This window comes from Mesoplodon densirostris, chromosome 5 (genome assembly GCF_025265405.1).
Source record: "Mesoplodon densirostris isolate mMesDen1 chromosome 5, mMesDen1 primary haplotype, whole genome shotgun sequence".
Lineage (NCBI taxonomy): Eukaryota > Metazoa > Chordata > Mammalia > Artiodactyla > Ziphiidae > Mesoplodon > Mesoplodon densirostris.
Genome location: NC_082665.1, coordinates 148060885 through 148078654, shown reverse-complemented (window position 1 = coordinate 148078654; position 17770 = coordinate 148060885). Strand labels below are relative to the sequence as shown.

General features: G+C 35.7%; 1 protein-coding gene across 2 annotated transcripts in view; it reads right to left on the bottom strand.

The window, feature by feature from the left end:
- The window catches only part of PIK3CB (phosphatidylinositol-4,5-bisphosphate 3-kinase catalytic subunit beta), a 203963-nt gene that overhangs the window by 83242 nt on the left and 102951 nt on the right, over positions 1-17770 (bottom strand). For both annotated transcript variants that reach the window (XM_060099616.1, XM_060099617.1), the window contains exons 5-8: positions 11699-11922; positions 8743-8922; positions 6141-6311; positions 5035-5112 (exon numbers count right to left, since the gene is read on the bottom strand). In XM_060099616.1, the coding sequence (XP_059955599.1) occupies positions 5035-5112; positions 6141-6311; positions 8743-8922; positions 11699-11922 (653 nt within the window). The remainder of the gene's footprint in view (positions 1-5034; positions 5113-6140; positions 6312-8742; positions 8923-11698; positions 11923-17770) is intronic.

Below are 17770 nucleotides of genomic sequence, written 5' to 3'. Positions count from 1 at the left end.
ACAACGCAGAAATACAAAGCATCCTAAGAGACTACTACAAGCAACTCTGTGCCAATAAAATGGACAACCTGGAAGAAATGGACAAATTCTTAGAAAGGTATAACCTTCCAAGACTGAACCAGGAAGAAACAGAAAATATGAACAGACCAATCACAAGTAATGAAATTGAAACTGTGATTAAAAATCTTCCAATAAACAGAAGTCCAGGAGCAGATGGCTTCACAGGTGAATTCTATCAAACATTTAGAGAAGAGCTAACACCCGTCCTTCCCAAACTCTTCCAAAAAACTGCAGAGGAAGGAACACTCCCAAACTCATTCTATGAGGCCACCATCACCCTGATACCAAAACCAGACAAAGATACTACAAAAAAAGAAAATTACAGACCAATATCACTGATGAATATAGATGCAAAAATCCTCAACAAAATACCAGCAAACAGAATCCAACAACACATTAAAAGGATCACACACCATGATCAAGTGGGATTTATCCCAGGGATGCAAGGATTCTTCAATATACGCAAATCAATCAATGTGATACACCATATTAATAAACTGAAGAATCAAAACCATATGATCATCTCAGAAAAAGATGCAGAAAAAGCTTTTGACAAAATTCAACTCCCATTTATGATAAAAACTCTCCAGAGAGTGGGCATAGAGGGAACCTACCTCAACATAATAAAGGCCCTATACGACAAACCCAGAGCAAACTTCATTCTCAATGGTGAAAAACTGAAAGCATTTCCTCTAAAACCAGGAAAAAGACAAGGATGTCCACTCTCACCACTAATATTCAACATAATTTTGGAATTCCTAGCCATGGCAATCAGAGAAGAAAAAGAAATAAAAGGAATACAAATTGGAAAAGAAGAAGTAAAACTGTCACTGCTTGCAGATGACATGATACTATACATAGAGAATCCTAATGATGCCACCAGAAAACTACTAGAGCTAATCAATGAATCTGGTAAAGTTGCAGGATACAAAATTAATGTACAGAAATCTCTTTCATTCCTATACACTAATGATGAAAAATCTGAAAGAGAAATTACGGAAACACTCCCATTTACCACTGCAACAAAAAGAATAAAATACCTAGGAATAAACCTACCTAGGGAAACAAAAGACCTGTATGCTGAAAGCTATAAGACACTGATGAAAGAAATTAAAGATGATACCAACAGATGGAGAGAGATACCATGTTCTTGGATTGGAAGAATCAATATCGTGAAATGACTATACTACCCATAGCAATCTACAGATTCAATGCAATCCATATCAAATCACCAGTGGTATTTTTTATGGAACTAGAACAAATCAACTTAAAATTTGTATGGAGACACAAAAGACCCCGAATAGCCAAAGCAGTTTTGAGGGAAAAAAACGGAGCTGGAGGAATCAGACTCCCTGACTTCAGACTATACTGCAAAGCTACAGTAATCAAGAAAATATGATACTGGCACAAAAACAGAAACATAGATCAATGGAACAAGATAGAAAACCCAGAGATAAACCCACGCACCTATGGCCAAGTAATCTATGACAAAGGAGGCAAAGATATACAATGGAGAAAAGACAGTCTCTTCAATAAGTGGTGCCGGGAAAACTGGAGAGCTACATGTAAAAGAATGAAATTAGAACACTCCCTAACACCATACACAAAAATAAACTCAAAATGGATTTGAGACCTAAATGTAAGACCAGACACTATAAAACTCTTAGAGGAAAACATAGGAAGAACACTCTTTGACATAAATCACAGCAAGATCTTTTTTGATCCACCTACTAGAGTAATGGAAATAAAAACAAAAATAAACAAATGGGTCCCAATGAAACTTCAAAGCTTTTGCACAGGAAAGGAAACCATAAACAGACGAAAAGACAACCCTCAGAATGGGAGAAAATATTCGCAAACGAATCAACGGACAAAGGGTTAATCTGCAAAATATATAAACAGCTCATGCAGCTTAGTATTAAAGAAACAAACAACCCAATCCAAAAATGGGCAGAAGACCTAAATAGACATTTCTCCACCGAAGACATACAGATGGCCAAGAAGCACATGAAAAGCTGCTCAACATCACTAATTATTAGAGAAAGCAAATCAAAACTACAATGAGGTATCACCTCACACCAGTCAGAACGGGCATCATAAGAAAATCTACAAACAACAAATGCTGGAGAGGGTGTGGAGAAAAGGGAACCCTCTTGCACTGTTGGTGGGAATGTAAATGGATACAGTCTCTGTGGAGAACAGTATGGAGGTTCCTTAAAAAACTAAAAGTACAATTACCATATGATCCAGCAATCCCACTACTGGGCATATAACCCGAGAAAACCATAATTCAAAAAGACACATGCACCCCAATGTTCACTGAAGCACTACTTACAATAGCCAGATCATGGAAGCAACCTAAATGCCCATCAATAGACGAATGGATAAAGAAGTTGTGGTACATATATACGATGGAATATTACTCAGCCATAAAAAGGAACGAAATTGAGTCATTTGTTGAGACATTGATGGATCTGGAGACTGTCACACAGAGTAAAGTAAGTCAGAAAGAGAAAAACAAATATCGTATATTAACGCATGTATGTGGAACCTAGAAAAATGGTACAGATGAACTGGTTTGCAGGGCAGAAGTTGAGACACAGATGTAGAGAACAAATGTATGGCCACCAAGGGGGGAAAACCGTGGTGGGGTGGGGATGGCAGTGTGCTGAATTGGACGATTGGGATTGACATGTATACACTGATGTGTATAAAATTGATGACTAATAAGAACCTGCAGTATAAACAAACAAACAAACAAACAAATAACTAATATTAAACTTTCTTTGGGTTATTTGTATGGAAATATGTTAATATAAATGTTTCAGACATTTCATGAAATTTCTAAAAATCTTATATGCTCTGGTATAATGTTATAAGTCATAATTCTAGTTATTACTTTAAAATGTATATCTCAGAAATAACTAAATTTCCTTGTCAATTGCATTATTATGAACTTTCATCAAATCTTTAACCGTGGTCATTTTTAAGTCTTTTGTCATTTAGAGACAGTTCTGGGTGTACTCTGATGCTTTCGCAAAAATGTTCCTATAAAATGGTTTCATCTTCAGGGAATTCATGGAAAAGACTCTGACAAGTACAGGCTTCTGGTAACTGACTACTGCCGAACTGAATGAATAAGCATTTTCAGAACTCTAGTGGAAAACTGATGAATTCATAAAAGTGCTAACAAAAGATCGAGATAAAAAAAAATTTAATTACATGGGACTGAGTGAACTGATGAGGATGATTATAATTTTTGTGACTTTCTGTTTGAATAAAAAAAAAAAAAACCCACAAGGACTCAGAGGCAAAAAATATACAAATCAATTTTCACCTGCAAAGTAAAGGAGCTGTTACAGTGAAAGATTACTGGACTGAATGTCAATATTATGACATAGTATAAGTGTGTTTCGTGTTTGGTAATTGCAATCTTTGTTGCTTTTGTGGTCATCCATTTACAATGCTTGGTGTCAGTTTATCTCTTGTAAAAATAAAATACAGTGTGTGTGCGTGAAAAAAAAAGTCAAAAAAAACAAAAACCATAAAAAAAAAGAAATATAATTCCCTAGGAACTCTACTAAATATTTAATAATCCAGAGGACCATCCAAGATATAAAGTGAAGAAATCAAATTACAGAATAATATACATAACATCATCCCTTTCCTTTAGGAAACCGACCAATCAACAAAATAAACACAACCATATGTTTATATATATTTGTATAAACCATATGTGTATATATATTTGTAGAAACATGGAGGTCACTCAAGGCCTGTTGACCTTGAATCCCATATGATGGTAAAGAGATGGGGAGGAGAATCAGCAACCTTTTTCCTTAAATCATGTTTGGACTTTTATTGCCTGTACCAACAATCATGTTATACTTTTGCCATTGGAAAAAATTAATAAAGAAAATTTAAATTAAAGGGAAAAATTAAATTACCACTAAAATAGAAAACAAAGGCTAATTGGCCATAACCATACTCATTAAGAATTAAAATCTAGCTAAGAATAAAAGTGAAAAAAATCCCTTATTTTAATGACAGCTACCCAAAGAATCTTTAATGTCCATTTATAAAAGCAAGCCACTGGTAATCTTTGGCAAGGTGCTCCTGAATATATCCTCATGCCAGCAAACATCTCAAACTAACTGAATCTTCTTCTTGGATCACAAAACTATTCACTTAATTTCCTGCCAAGCAAAATAGAGGAAAATGTATGCTTCACACTTTCAGACAAAATGCCTTGTTAAGTCTTAACTGTAGGGGTGGTGCAATAAATCCTCATGTGTTAACAAGTTGTGGTCTACAATAGTCATGTATTTTATTTCAGGAAATAATATTACATTTTCTGTGTTTTCAGCAAGTTTAAGTGGAAAAAAAGGGGGGAAGGGGTAAGAGAGGCTATTGTGCAGCTCTAAGCAAAGCTGAGAAAGGAGAGTAAGCCTGCACAGAAACATGTGACCTATAGGTTTGGCTCAAATTTCACTTGCTGAATTCTTGATCTAACCCAATTTCTTTTCCATAATATACACTGGGAAAATGTCAATCTATCCAGTACATCTCAAACTATTCAAAGAATATTTTAAAACAAAAATTCTTTTTTTTTTTTTTTTTTTTTGCGGTACGCGGGCCTCTCACTGTTGTGGCCTCTCCCGTTGCGGAGCACAGGCTCCGGATGCGCAGGCTCAGCGGCCATGGCTCACGGGCCCAGCCGCTCCGTGGCATGTGGGATCCTCCCGGACCAGGGCACGAACCCGTGTCCCCTGCATCGGCAGGCGGACTCTCAACCACTGCGCCACCAGGAAAGCCCAAAACAAAAATTCTTAATTGTCCTATATACCATACTCTATCTCCTGTAGTTAACCAATATGGGTAAAATTCATCTCCAATGTGACTTTCACTGAGCGTATCAGTGACTTATTCAAATAATGGAGCAGAAGATAGATTCAAATCTTAACAAGTACTCACTTTTACAGTTTCTTCTGTGTTAAGTTTATTTCCCTTAACCAAGACAATTTGGAAAGGGTTGTTATTTTCCCAAACATGCTGTAAAAAAAATGAAATAAACACAGAGTATTTTAATGAAAGAAATGAATATTCTATGCTAGCAATGAAATCGCCTTATCAGTTCTCATTTCCATTGGTAAAAGAATGAAAATACACCTCTGAACTAACAACTGAAAATCACATATATTAAATTAACCATCACAACCTCTAGCACTTAGTTCTCAAGGCAAAACAGGCAGCATTCCAGTATTGCTAAGAAATTCACTAAACACCATTAAAAAATAGTATTAAAAGTTTTGCATAAATTAAGAATTGACCAATAAATTAATATAAAGATAATAACTTAATCATCAAGGAATGCAAGGAAACATGCAATTTCTTAAGACTGAAGAACTATTTTAAAACTGTTGTGTTCTAATGAATACAAACTTAAGATTTGCTTTATACAAATATATTACATTCTAGAAAAAAATGATGCCCTTGTTACATTTAAAGTCTAAAAGTATTCAATAAGAAAGAAAGAAGAAAACAGACAAATTATACCAAAATACTATTATAGATAAACTGACAGAAATGAGATATACCAGAAAATCAACTGTCTCTGCACATCTAACTTTTCTACTAGAATGCTCAACTTGCTCTTTGAAGTCCCACATTTAGCTCTAATCTCAAAATATCTCAAATTTGAGGGCATTTTTCTTTTTTCTTTTTTTTTTCTTTTTTTTTTTGTTTTGTGAGGGCATTTTTCTTTAGCACCAAAAGATAATCGAAAACTTAAATGGCCTGTTTACAATCATATAGCCTGAGTAAGGAAAAAGATGGGTAGCTAAAAAGATAATTACTAATAAAAGATAATTACTAATAAATGGTGATGGATCTTTGGCAAATATGCATTAATCTTCTGTGGAATATTAATATTAATTCATATTAATAGTTTGTGGAAAATATGCATTTTCCACAGAAGGAAAACTGAGCAAAGAATATACGTGTGAGGCTTAAGCATACAACCTAACCAAAAAAAATCACGTGCCTTTTGGGGTTACCAAAGGTTCACACATGAAACTTACAGAAATAATTCGAGTTTTCTTAGGTGGTAAAGGAAGAGGAAGGTTAGATGAATTTCGATTTATGGCAGCCTCTATGGCAATCATTTCCTGTTCATACAGCTTCTTGATCTTGCAACATTCCACAAGTATAAAATGGGGCAAGGTCCTATTCATTACACAGTTCCGGATATACTACAGTGGCAAGAAAGAATAAGGTAAGGATTTTCAAGCAAAACTTAAATCAACAGAAGAATAAAATTAAGCTGAACAACACCAGAACAAATGCACTGTGAAAGTGTATCTTAAATAACAACTCAATGTCAAGAATATGAGAAATAAAAATCACAACATAAAACTGCTACAATTAACTGAACATCTACGTACCTGAGAACTGAACTAGATACTTCTTATATGTCAGAGCTAATGTTCATAACTCTAAAAGACAGATTTTCCCCTTTTAATGTATTAAAGAACTGAAAATCAGAAGGCTAAGTTACACAGCTAGTATCTTTAACACCTGGATTTAAAGTCACTTGTCTGACTTCTTTTCTGTTTGCTAAACCTTGGAGAAATATGTGCCACAGTGCAGATGTTCTGTTTTCTCTTCTCTGCACTTAATACCTGACAGTATGACCAACTGGCACTCCTTTCCAGGGGCAGGACTTGATTGTCATAGACTGTGATGCCACACTGCAAGCTCTGACCAGTAAGTCAGGAAAGCTGAATATGTAGTACACATGTGGCCATTTTTTATAAGTCCTGAGGTGGCCACATTTCCATGGATCCCTGAGGCAGACCTGGTACCTTTTCAGCACAGGGCTCCAGGCACCCATTACTGCCTTTCCATCAAAAACGTACTGGCCATATGACCTTGATGCTCTGTGTCATTGCCATGAAACCAGGATGATTCTCCAGAGGCATGTAAGAAGAGGGGTGGTTAGTCACATTACCAAAGATTCCTAACATAATGAATAGAAATCCAATGTACTCCTCACTATAATAAATTTTCTATAGAGATATAAAGTGTGATTCAGTATATTGTATTCAATTCAGAACCACTGAAAATACACTTTTGGAAAAAAAAAATTCCAGAATGGCCTATAAGTGGGAGTTAACATGATACTATGACAAATATATTCATTCAAAAACTTTTCACTATGAAAGATGTATCATTTCATTTCCTTCAGGTTCCTTCACCTTCATTGTGTATTTTCTTTCTCACATGACCTTGTACAAAAAACACACACGTCTTTAGTTTTCTTTGTAATAACAAATTCCAGTTTGAGCAAAACAATATACTTTCCCCTTACTAAGGTTTAAAAAAAAAGTGTTAAATTAAAGAAGCAGGAGGCTACTTAAAGGATGGCAGAAGGCTTCCCTGGTGGCGCAGTGGTTGAGAGTCCGCCTGCTGATGCAGGGGACACAGGTTCGTGTCCCGGTCTGCGAAGATCCCACATGCCGTGGAGCGGCTGGGCCCTTGAGCCATGGCCGCTGAGCCTGCGCGTCCAGAGCCTGTGCTCCGCAACGGGAGAGGCCACAACAGTGAGAGGCCCGCGTACCGCAAAAAAAAAAAAAAAAAAAAAAAGATGGCAGAACACGAAGGGAAGAAGTCAGTACTTAGATGTTACCACCAAGCACTTTTCCTCTTCCTTCTTCCTCTCATGGGCTAGAGTTCAAGCACTTACTGTCAGAATGCCACAGATCCCAAAGCTGTGCACAGAGGTTATAACTGCTGCTAGACTTTCTACCTACTAAATCAAGGATTAAGGGCTGCACTAAAAATCTGAAAAAAAAAAGAAGGAGAGGATACAAAATCCCGTTACCTGGTAATAAATCAGAGCTCCTTCTCAAACAGACATCACTTAATAACTGGCATACCTGTATCCCTCTTGCTTAAGACAAACAACAAAAATCACAAATAAGAGTAATCACAGGTTTCCATGGTGACACAGTGGTTAAGAATCCGCCTGCCAATGCAGGGGACACAGGTTCAAGCCCTGGTCGGGGAAGATCCCACATGCCGCAGAGCAACTAAGCCCGTGCGCCACAACTACTGAAGTCAGTGAGCCTAGAGCCCACGAGCCACAACTACTGAGCCTGCATGCCACAACTACTGAAGCCCATGCGCCTAGAGCCTGTGCTCCACAACAAGAGAAGCCATGGTAATGAGAAGCCCACACACCGCAACGAAGAGTAGCCCCCACTCGCCGCAACTAGAGAAAGCCTGAGCGCAGCAAGGAAGACCCAATGCAGCTAAAAATAAATAAATAAATAAATAAATAAATAAATAAAAATTTTAAAAGAGTAATCACATATTTTCCTAAAATTCTGTTACTATTTACCTCTAACTTGACACTTAACCCAGTATTCTTCATGTAACGACCATTTTTTAGTCTCCAAAGGTAATTTCAACAAAAATATCCTCAAGTTCCTTGAAGGCAAAGCTTCTTTAAATAGCATACCTTATGCTGGGGGAAGGGGTGTCACAACGCACATATCTTATTTAAACTCCACTATACTCCAAAAATAACCTGAGGCACATCAATTCCCTGCATAAAACATCTCCTCAAAGAATTCATGACTAAATGTAAATAAACGGTAAATTGATAGTTAAAACACATACCTGGAACTGAATTAGTGGGTGATCACCAAACACATATTCTACTCTCCCACTGATTTGCAACACATAGTCATAGGGGCTAACTTCATCTTCTTTCCCATGAATAGTCAAACGTTTTTGGATTGCCAATTCATTTATTTTGATAGGGTTCATATTAGGAGATACTTGAAAGCTAAACACATCCTAAAAAGGCGGGGTAGAAAAAAGAAGCAATTTTGTATTTACACTGGTAAAAAAAAATCACTCTTTACATTTGTACTTATTATTAAGTACTACACTGTACACAACTATACATAATGTTTACACATGTACATCCTTTACATTTAATTTCCAGTAAATTTTCTTTCCCCCTACCAATCCTGGAAAATCATTTTTTAACCTAAATGAATACCTTGTTACAGTTCATCTCATTTTTAGTTTAGTGTTCCCACATGCTGCTTCCCAATGCTGGTTATCAGCAGTAATGGTGAAATGGCCAAATGAGAATTTTATAGAATTTGCGGGGGGGGGGGGGGGGGGGGAGATGCATGTATGATGGAGTAGGTTGCCAAACAGCCTTTATTCTGAAATTCTGTCATTCCTATTTTTTGATGGTAAAATGTTTATTCACTTATGAAATAGTGCTGGCAATAAATTACGGTATGGGGTTTGGGTTTTTTTTAAAGCAATAATAGCCTAAATAAAAATCTATAAACTCAGGCTTCCTTGGTGGCGCAGTGGTTAAGAATCCGCCTGCCAATGCAGGGGACACGGGTTCGAGCCCTGGTCCGGGAAGATCCCACATGCCGCGGAGCAACTAAGCCCATGCGCCACAACTACTGAGCCTGAGCTCTAGAGCCCGTGAGCCACAACTACTGAGCCCACGTGCCACAACTACTGAAGCCCGCGTGCCTAGAGCCCATGCTCCACAACAAGAGAAGCCACCGCAATGAGAAGCCCATGCACCACAAATGGAGAGTAGCCCCCACTCGCCGCAACTAGAGAAAGCCCGCACCCAGCAACAAAGACCCAACACAGCCAAAAATAAATAAATAAAATAAATAAATTTATTTTTTAAAAAATCTACAAACTCTATGTGACTTCCTAAAATTATTTCATAACTTAAAAATTTACTATTCTGTATGATCAGAAACTCTAAGAGTTTTTGGTTTAATCCCTGCGAAGTATTTAGCCAGAAGAAAAGGAGACTAAGGAGACATATGATAGCTATATTCCAATTATCTGAATATCTGGCATGTAGAATAAAGGGAGATTGAATGGATACTTATTAAATAGGAAAGTATAACCAGATGAGCAGAAGTCACAGAAAGCTAGCTTGAATTTAATTTTCTAAATTCGAAATTTAAATGTGTGCTTGCTCACAGTGAAAACATGCTACTTCAGTAGGCAGAGGGCTCCCATAGCAACTGGATGTATTTGGTTAGAGACACAGGATATAAAGGATGGTGAAAAGAATTATTATGTTATATAAAGAGTCTGCCTAGATGATGTCTAAACTCCTTTCACCGTTAAGTTCTATGACTGCTTGAATCCAATAAGGTTTTACATCTATATTTCTCTTCTAACTTCAAAACACTTCTTTTCACATATACTTTGTTACAATGATGATCACATTAAAATTTGTATATCCAGTAGAGGTTTGACCCATATGTGATGAAATTCAAACTGACCTAGATGGACAAACTGCCCAGAGCAGGTATTTTCAAGTTGAATTCTAATCACCTTTTAACAGTAAAATTCCCTATTTCAACTCTTTCAACAATGCAGAATTCCCTAAACAGTATTTTTAATTTGATCTTTACACTTTATGATACCCAATTCTTGGCTTAAATTGAACTTGAGTCTCAACATACCTCAGTAAAGAGTGGCAAATTGTTTTCTTTTTTTTTGCTCTAGACAAACATCCTTTGCAAAATGCCTGAATGTAGGATCCTTTTTTTACATCTGACCTAACAAATACTTAATAACATGTTTTTGGAAAGATGGCCGACTTGATAAAATGAGAAACACCTGGAAAAAGTCCTGGCTCTACTGCTGACCAGCTATGAAGCAGGGCACAAAAGAACTCAAACTTCTCTCCCTGTCAGTTTCTTCACTATAAAATGGGGTTAAAATAACAACACTTTATTGGGTTGTTGTGAGAAGTAGAGAATATATTTCAAAAATACCTTTCATAATTCCTGGCATAGTGAAGTGCTCAACATAGAATGGCTACTGATAAAGGTTTTGTTATTGTTATCACAGTAACTGAAGAACAGAACAAAATATCCTTGTACTCCTACCCTAATTCCAAGGCCAGAGACTAAATGATAAAATGAGCACACTTTATACAAAGGCAGTAGCATAATCTAGTTTGTAAAATTGCTATGAACATTCAGATACAGATTAACTGTATATACACTCTATTATAATGCCCAATTCCGAACCAGCACTTAGTTCACATATTCACAGAATGCAAATGTAAGAAAATGGAAAAAAAGAGCTCTTTGATCAAACCTTTCATTTTATAGACAAGAGAAAAATCACATGAGAAAATAAAATTATATCTACATTAAACAACATTATCTATACCAGGGGTTGGCAAACTTTTTCTCTAAAGAACCAGGCTTTGCTAACAACATATGAGTATCTGTCGCATATTCTTCTTTCTTTTCTTTTTAACATCCTTCAAAATTCTTTGAGTTTTTTACATCCCTTTAAAAATATAAAAACCATTCAAAACCACTGCAGTTTGCAGACCCTGATCTAGACAAAAATGCATCAAAAAACCATATATGTGCAAAGGATGTGTCACTTTAGGTTGTCACATATAATCCTAAATATATTTCCATCTTAAATCTAAAAATGCTCTTTGTCAGTGCTTACTAGGTGAGCAACAGCCTCCTCTAACATTGGTGCTGCATTCTGGTAAAATTCACAAATTTATTACAAAGTATTTCTTAAAATAATATAATACTACCTGACAATTTTCAAAATGAACAGCCACAATGAGCTTTCCTCCGTAAAGTTTATCTTCTAAATTTTCAGGAATGGATGGTTCATGCTCTGGTGGATAGGTTTGCTTTAGCCAATCCATCCAAGACAATCCCACAAGCGACTGAATCTTTTCCTCACTGAATCTGCGCATTTTTATTCGGAATTCATTCACCTCAGGATCCTTCAAGGCATCAAATTCATGCAAACCTAAACAAAAATTTTAAACGTGTCATTTTGAGTAGCTAAGAGAATACAAAATATACTCAAAAAAAGATAATTTGGATGCTTGGTTTTTATGAAGCCAACAAAACTGAGTGGGAAAATATTATGAAAGATAAAGAGAATATTATGAAAGATAAAAAAAAATCAAAATAAAATAATGAACTTCACGTATAGAAGATGAACATACAATTAGATTTCTAAAGAATACAAACTTGAAACCTCTTAAAGAAATATAGTTGGTTACCAATTTTAAAAAGATAATCACTGAAATTCACAGTACTATTTTAAAACCACATATGAAGAGCCACAGTTTTTCTTCACAAATCAAGTAAATCACATTTAAAATATTTAAGAAAGGCTAAGAATCTGAAAACTTTACAAATAAGCCTAAAACTCAAGTTATTACTTAACTTAAAACTCAGTAAACTTAAATTTTATAAACTTTCAGTTTACTGTGATTTTTCACCAATGGTTATAGTATATCAGTTAGTCAAAAATCTCATAAACATAAAACTATTTTTTGTTGTACTGAATTATGAACCACTTCTGCCATGAAGATAACTATATAACAGCCTGTTCATAAGCTTATAATTATTCTAATAAATAATTCTAGATATCTAAAATAATAAAAGAACATGTATAAATTTTTATATGTGCATTAATTTTTACCTATCAGATTGGCAAACATTTTAAAATTGGACAAAACCTTAAGCTGGAAGGGACAGAAGAGAAATAGGCATATTTAATATTTATTAGAACTCACACTCACACACACACACACACACACACACACACACGTTTTGACCTTGGTATTCCACCAAAATGAACTGCAACCTGAGAGACTCAGGACCAACCAGTGAAAGTCAAATATGTTCCCCAAACCAACCACGTAAGATGCCCAGCTTCTTGTGAGCCCACCTTGAGCTTCCTCCTGCCAGCAACTTCCATCAGGCATACATGAAAGCCATCCACTTTCTCTACCATAAAACTTTATCACTCCCTTGCCTGACTTTGAGTCATTGCCAAACACAAAATTCCTTTATTATAGCAAGCTCTGAGTAAAAAGTCTGTTCTCATTTGCATGATTGTTTATTTCCACAAATCTATGGAAATAATTGTACAGATAACATGGTATCAGTACAAGCATGTTCACTGTAGCTTTGTTTATAATAAATAAAAAACTGGAAATAACCTAAAGATAATCATTAAGACCTGGTTAAAAAAATTAAGATACATCCATATACCATGATAGAGTGGTACAAGTGCTAAAATGAATGAAGTAGATCTGTGTTGTTAGGATAAAAGTCCCAGATATATTAAATATATAAAGCAGGGACACAATGGGTCTCGCAAGATTTCTTTTATGCAAATTCAAAAGAAAGAATATAGAATGCATATAAATTTTTGCCTTGAAAATTGAGATAATATTAACAGCATTTCATAGTGTTGGAGAGGGAAGCACAGTGGTGCAAGCTGTTACTTTTCATTCTGTAGGGCCAAATCAATACTATATCATTTGAATATATTCACGTCAATGAGTGTCATCTTGATAGTAGACTTACCTGCATTGTATATTTATGTCTATTAAAACAGTCATTATTTCTAAAATAAATATTAGCATCAATTTGAGGTATTAAATATAGAAAAATTAAAATGTTTAAGTTCCATAATACAACAAAGGTAAAATCTTGAGGGTACAATATGATTTCTTGGATAGTTTTAGATCTGGAATACAATATATTACTCTAAATCAGCTATGTGAATGAACTGTAATTTAAGTGAACTACCTTAAGTATCTTAGAGCTTCTTCCTTTGCACTGTTCAAACTATTTCTATTCACAGATCATCGGTACTACAGATAAGGACATGGAAATGAATACCTAATAATAGATACATCTAACAAAAATCAAACTCTTTATCTCCCTTTATCTACTAAAAGTCATGTCTAATCCACTTTCTAAATGTCTCTCAACTCTGTCTAGTTCTCTTAGGTCCTACAGCCATTACCTTAATCCTAGCTACCATCATCTCTCCCATGGATTAATTATTACATCAGTTTTTCATTAATTTCTCTACTCACAATCTTAATCCCTCCAATCCATTTCCATTCCCCAACCTAAATAATTTTTCTAAAATGAAAATCTGATGACGTTACTCCCCTACTTAAATCCCTTCAATAGCTTCCCAATTGCTCTTACGAATTAAATCTCTACTTTTTACATGGCCTGGATGGCTCTGCATGCTCTGAAGCCGGTTGCCTCTCTGGACTTCCTGCTTATCCTAGCTGTCCCCTTAAGCAAATCATAGTCAATTTCTTTTATTCCTTGAATAGGCCATCCTTCCTATATGCCATTCCCACTTGCTTTTCCTTTTTCCATCTCCTTTTACTTACTCAACTCCTAATGAGCGCTTAAGTCGTGGTTTAGCTGTTTGTCTGCAAAGAGGAAATCCCTGACTCGCCCAGTTGATTTAAATGACCCTCCTTGACTTATAGCAGCTTATACATTGTATTGTAACTGTCTGTTTACTGATCCATTATTTCCCACTAGATTGTGAGCTCCAAGCAGACAAAGACCACATCACCCAAGTTCAGTGCTGTGGTTCTCAAGTATAAACACTCAATATAAACTGTTGAATTGCAATTGCTATTGTTTTGGTAATTTTTTTCAATATAATATAAATAAGGGACTCTTTTCACATAACTATGAGAGTCAACTGAAAAGTACAGATTTCTTTCATACATCCCAGACTCACTAAATCCCAATCTCTGACAATCTGCTTTTTAAGAAACTGATGAATGGTTAACTAATCTATAACAAAGGAGGCAAGTGGACTTCCCTCGTGGTCCAGTGGGTAAGACTCCGTGCTCCCAATGCAGGGAGCCCAGGATGTGATTCCTGGTCAGGGAACTAGTTCCTGTATGCATGCCACAACTAACAGTCTGCATGCTGCAACTAAGAAGCCCGCATGCCACAACTAAGAAGTCTGCATGCCGCAACTAAAGATCCCGCATGCCACAACAAATATCCTGTGTGCCACAACTAAGACACAGCACAGCCAAAATAAATATTTTAGGGCTTCCCTGGTGGCGCAGTGGTTGAGAGTCCGCCTGCCAATGCAGGGAACACGGGTTCGTGCCCCGGTCCGGGAAGATCCCACATGCCGAGGAGCAGCTGGGCCCGTGAGCCATGGCCGCTGAGCCTGCGCGTCCGGAGCCTGTGCTCCACAGCGGGAGAGGCCACAACAGTGAGAGGCCCGCGTACCGCAAAAAATAATAATAATAAAATAAATAAATAAATAAATAAATAAATATTTTAAAGAACAACAACAAAACAAAGGAGGCAAGAATATACAATGTAGACAAGACAGTCTCTTCAATAAGTGGTGCTGGGAAAACTGGACAGTTACATGTAAGAGAATGAAATTAGAACACTCCCTAACACCATACACAAAAATAAACTCAAAATGGATTACAGACCTAAATGTAAGGGCAGATACTATAAAACTCTTAGAGGAAAACAGAGGCAGAACACTCTCTGACATAAATTGAAGAAAGATCTTTTCTGATCCACCTCCTAAAGTAATGAAAATAAAAACAAAAATAAACAAATGGGATCTAATTAAACTTAAAAGCTTTTGCACAGCAAAGGAAACCATAAACAAAAGAAAAAGATAACCCTCAGAATGGGAGAAAATATTTGCAAACAAAGCAACCAACAAGGGATTAATGTCCAAAATATACAAACGGCTCATGCAGCTCAATAACAAAAAACCAAACAACCCAATCAAAAAGTGAGAAGACCTAAACAGACATTTCTCCAAAGAAGACATACAGATGGCCAAAAAGTACATGAAAAGATGCTCAACATCACTAATTATTAGAGAAATGCAATCAAAACTACAATGACATTATCACCTCACACCGGTCAGAATGGCCACCATCAAAAAATCTACAAACAATAAATGCTGGAGAAGGTGTGGAGAAAAGGGAACCATCCCACACTGTTGGTGGGAATGTAAACTGGTACAGCCACTATGGAGAACAGTATGGACGTTCCTTAAAAAACTAAAAATAGAACTACCATATGACCCAGCAATCCCGCTCCTGGGCATATATCCAGAGAAAACCATAATTTGAAAAGATACATGCACCCCCATGTTCATTGTAGCACTATTTACAATAGCCAAGACATGGAAGCAACCTAAATATCCATTGACAGAGGGATGGATAAAGAAGATGTGGAACATATGTACACTGAAATATTACTCAGCCATAAAAAAGAACGAAATAATGCCATTTGCAGCAACATGGATGGACCCAGAGATTGTCATACTGACTGAAGTAAGTCAGACACAGAAAGACAAATATCATGATACTGTTTATATGTGGAATCTTAAAAAAAAAAAAAAGTACAAATGAACTTATTTACAAAACAGAAGTAGAGTCATGGATGTAGAAAACAAACATGATTATCAGGGGATATGGCAGGGGGAGGGATAAATTGGGAGATTAGGATTGACATATACACACTACTATATATAAAATAGATAACTAATAAGAACCTACTGTATAGCACAGGGAATTCTACTCAATACTCAGAAATGGCCTATATGGGAAAAGAATCTAAAAAAAAAAAAAGGAGTGGATATATGTGTACGTATAACTGATTCACTTTGCTGTATACCTGAAACTAATACAACATTGTAAATCAGCTGTACTCCAATAAAAATTAAAACAAAAAAAGAAAGAAAGAAAGGAAGGAAGGAAGGAAGGAAAGAAGAAAAAAGAAAGAAAGAAAAAGGAAGAAACGGATGAAGCCTGAATTGGGGAACTACTATAAAGATCTCTTAAAAGTAGAAACTTTGCCAAAAATAAAAAGTTAGGCTAAGGAATTTAATTTTAAGCCTAGTTAATTGCCTATATGTCTTTTGGTATGAAAATTTGATAGCATATCTTAAATTTTAAGAGTACTGTATAGTTTACAGTCAAATATAAATTTTTGATATTAAAAATGTACTGAATGAACAATTTCTTCATATTGAAGATACTGTTAAAATCCTACAGACTATGTATTTCCTTCACTTTAAGGTATGCCACAGCTTTAGATAGGTAAGGAGAAAAAGGAAGTGTTCAAATATTTTTTTCAGGATGCTGACAAAATCCTCTGATCAAGATTTACTACTGGGTATTTGGAGAAATTAATGCAGGAGTAACAAGTACCTTCACTACAGAGAATAATCAGAACCCCAGCAGTAGCTCTATAAATAATTATTGAGAATAAACAGAAAATGAAATAATTAGGCATATCATCTTTCAGGAAAAGGTATTTTTAGACCCATCAGGGCAGTTATGTCTGTAAAGGTTCTATTGTTTTCGCTGGGGAGGAGGAGGCAGCAAACTTGTTCCTGAAGTTAAATTGAAATAATTGTTCATTGTTTTCCCAGGAGGCATGACCTCACAAAGTCCCGGTTGTAGTCATCACATACAAATCAGCAACTGCAAAAAATGACTTGTTAGGTATTTAAAGTAAAATTTCATTCTAAAACATCAAAACAGACTTACCCAACTTCCTAAATGACTGTTAACATTTGAATTTGTGTATATGATCATAAGGCCAGCTTTCCTAAACTGCTGAGGATCTAAAGTACAATTTATAAATTTTAAGAGCTTATAAACTGTTTAATTCAATGCAATAAAACACTCGTGGCATTTTCTTAGTCATTCAAATTGCAGGGCACATTGCATAAAAAAATTTTTGTACAATAAGCTTTATACACTAAATGAAATATGAAATATGGTACACTGTTTATAGAAAGAGAAATTCAATTCTAA